Source organism: Neovison vison, chromosome 13 (genome assembly GCF_020171115.1).
Source record: "Neovison vison isolate M4711 chromosome 13, ASM_NN_V1, whole genome shotgun sequence".
NCBI classification, from domain to species: Eukaryota; Metazoa; Chordata; class Mammalia; order Carnivora; family Mustelidae; genus Neogale; species Neogale vison.
In genome coordinates, this window is record NC_058103.1 from 73,187,145 (window position 1) to 73,189,869 (window position 2,725).

The 2,725-nt window shown below is 61.9% G+C and overlaps 1 protein-coding gene across 1 annotated transcript; it reads left to right on the forward strand.

The window, feature by feature from the left end:
• Positions 1-666: 666 nt before the first annotated feature.
• CEBPE (CCAAT enhancer binding protein epsilon) lies at positions 667-2,129 on the forward strand. Its single transcript, XM_044230937.1, has 2 exons — positions 667-1,176; positions 1,794-2,129. The coding sequence occupies exons 1-2, from the start codon at positions 667-669 to the stop codon at positions 2,127-2,129; spliced, it is 846 nt and encodes a 281-aa protein (XP_044086872.1).
• Positions 2,130-2,725: the final 596 nt, after the last annotated feature.

Consider the following 2,725-nt stretch of genomic DNA (forward strand, 5'->3'; position numbering starts at 1 on the left):
ATGCCCTGGGGGTGGGGCTACAAAAGGAAAGGACTGCCCCTGGGGGGAGGTGGAGCCCAGCCTTGCTGGGGGACAGAGAGGGAGGCGTGTCAAGGGAGGAGCTCAGATTAGGTTGGGGGGTCGGCACTGGAAGAGGGTTTTTTCTGTTCATTCTGACTTGGCACCTCGTTCTGCACAGAACTTTTTGGAAGTTGGAGGGAGGAGGACACTCAGAGTGAGGTGTTGCCTTCAGCGAGGACTCTGGAATCCCCTGGACTCAAGAGGGAAGGGGAGGCATACCCAGAAGCATCAGCCAGGCATCTCAGAACCCTGGCTTGGACCCTGACTAAGGAGTGCTCCCAACTGCTAAATAGTCCAGGGGCCCCATTTCTTTAAGCCCTGCATCCCTCCCTCTGGGGTGCACCCTGCCCCTCCCTAAGTCACCCCAGGGAGAGAGAGGGGAAAAAAGGGAAGAGAAAAGAGGCATTGACTACAGAGGAAGGAAAAGGAAACAGCAGAGGTGGGAGGAGAGAGGCCACTCAGGAGTGGGTGACAGAGGAGAACGGAGAGGGCAGATCTAGGGCAGATCTAGGGCAGGGGGAGATAGGGAGAGGGCAGGCAGAGCATCCCAGAGGGTGCCCCAAGAGTAGGGTGGCAGGGGCGGGGAGCCGAGGGGGCGGGCCGGCCATGTCCCACGGGACCTACTACGAGTGTGAGCCCCGGGCTGGCCAGCAGCCTCTTGAGTTCTCAGGGGGCCGAGCGGGGCCCGGGGAGCTGGGGGACATGTGTGAGCATGAGGCTTCCATCGACCTCTCCGCCTACATCGAGTCTGGGGAGGAGCAGCTCCTCTCCGACCTCTTCGCAGTGAAGCCGGCACCTGAGGCCCGAGGCCTTAAGGGACCCGGAACCCCTGCCTTTCCCCACTACCTGCCGCCGGACCCACGGCCCTTCGCCTACCCCCCACATACCTTCGGCCCTGACAGGAAGGCCTTGGGGTCTGGCATCTACAGCAGCCCAGGGAGCTATGACCCCAGGGCTGTGGCTGTGAAGGAGGAGCCTCGGGGGCCAGAGGGCAGCCGAGGGGCCAGCCGCAGCAGCTATAATCCCCTACAGTATCAAGTAGCACACTGCGGGCAGACGGCCATGCACCTGCCCCCGGCCCTGGCAGCGCCCAGCCAGCCCCTGCGCGTCCTCAAGGTAAGTGCAGGTCAGATCTCATTCTTGCCACCCAGGGGCTGGAGGGAGACCAATGCCGGTGGGGCACTCTGCACTCTGTTTGCGCTCAGGGGTCCGTGTTTGGTGTTGCTCTGGGAGACCCACCCACCCCCAAACCCTCTGTGCTCACCACACCACCACGACCCTGCTTTGCTTTTCTGTCACTTCCTTCTCACCCTGAACCCCACCATGTGGCTGGGATCCCGGGCGTCCTACAGTCCGGGCAGTCCTACTGGCCAGCTGACCTGCCCAGACCTCGGGACCCATCACTCCCTTCCAGGAGGGAAGGGAGTTTCTCTGCCGCCTGCTTCTGGAAGGGGAAATGCCTACCAATTGTAAGATTAGAGCCTCAAAAGAAATTGAAGGAAAGTGTCCTCAGATAGTGTGGGAATGGGAAAGAGAGTCTGGGTCAGAGCAGTGGCCCCCTCTGCAAGCGGCAGGGCTATGGCTGTTCTGACTGGGAGACCAGAGCTGGCTCTGGACCCCGGACCTGTTTGATGCCTGGGCGTTCTCCGACTGCTGCGATTCCCGCCCCGCTGCCACTCTGCGTGAGTCCTGGCCAGCCCTCACCTCTGGTCGGTCTGTGCCTTCCCCTCCAGGCCCCTGTGGCCGCCGCCGCAACCCCCTGCAGCCCCCTCCTCAAGGCGCCATCCCCAGCTGGCCCCTCGCACAAAGGCAAGAAGGCGGTGAACAAGGACAGCCTGGAGTACCGGCTACGGAGGGAGCGGAACAACATCGCCGTGCGCAAGAGCCGCGACAAGGCCAAGAGGCGCATCCTGGAGACGCAGCAGAAGGTGCTGGAGTACATGGCGGAGAATGAGCGCCTCCGCAGTCGCGTGGAACAGCTGACCCAGGAGCTGGACACCCTTCGAAACCTCTTCCGGCAGATCCCAGAGGCCGCCAGCCTCATCAAAGGCGTGGGGGGCTGCAGCTGAGCCAGGCTGAGAGACTATGGCATCAGCCCCTCCCCCTGCCCCGGCCCAGCCTGACTCTGGGGATCCCTACCCTGCTGGGGCCCTAGAGCCCCTCATGGGCCAAGCCTGAGACAGAGACCATGGACAAATGGCAGCGGGTGGCAAGGGAGGAGGGCAGACCCCAGCATAATGATTCTGTGGCCGAATAAAATTGCACTATGACTCAGTAATGGGTCTACACCCCGCTCCTGGGAATTGGGGGGTGCACGTGGGACATGGGGGCTCCAAGGACAGTGAGGGCCTGTTGCTGGGTCTGCATATCTCTTGGTTCTATTCCCAGATGAATATCCAAGAATAGAGATACACTGCCCACAGCTTGCCCACAGCACACCACACGGCCAGGCTGTGTGTCTGCCACTCTGCTCCTCTCTCCTCCTGCCCCCACCCCAGCCTGCTCTGTCCTTCTAGATGATGAAGGCACCCCACCCGACAACCCCACCGGGCCTGCAGCAGCCTCAGGATACTTCCCTAACGGAGTTCTGTGGCTTATGGGGGAGATCCCAGTGCCACCCAGTCCCTTATATCTAGGCCTGCTGACCCCAGCGCCTCGAAATATG

Coding starts and splice junctions, on each gene's coding strand:
- CEBPE (XM_044230937.1), top strand. CDS start 667: ATGTCCCACGGGACCTACTACGAGTGTGAGCCCCGGGCTGGCCAGCAG. Junction 1,177..1,793: donor AGCCCCTGCGCGTCCTCAAG/GTAAGTGCAGGT, acceptor CTTCCCCTCCAG/GCCCCTGTGGCCGCCGCCGC.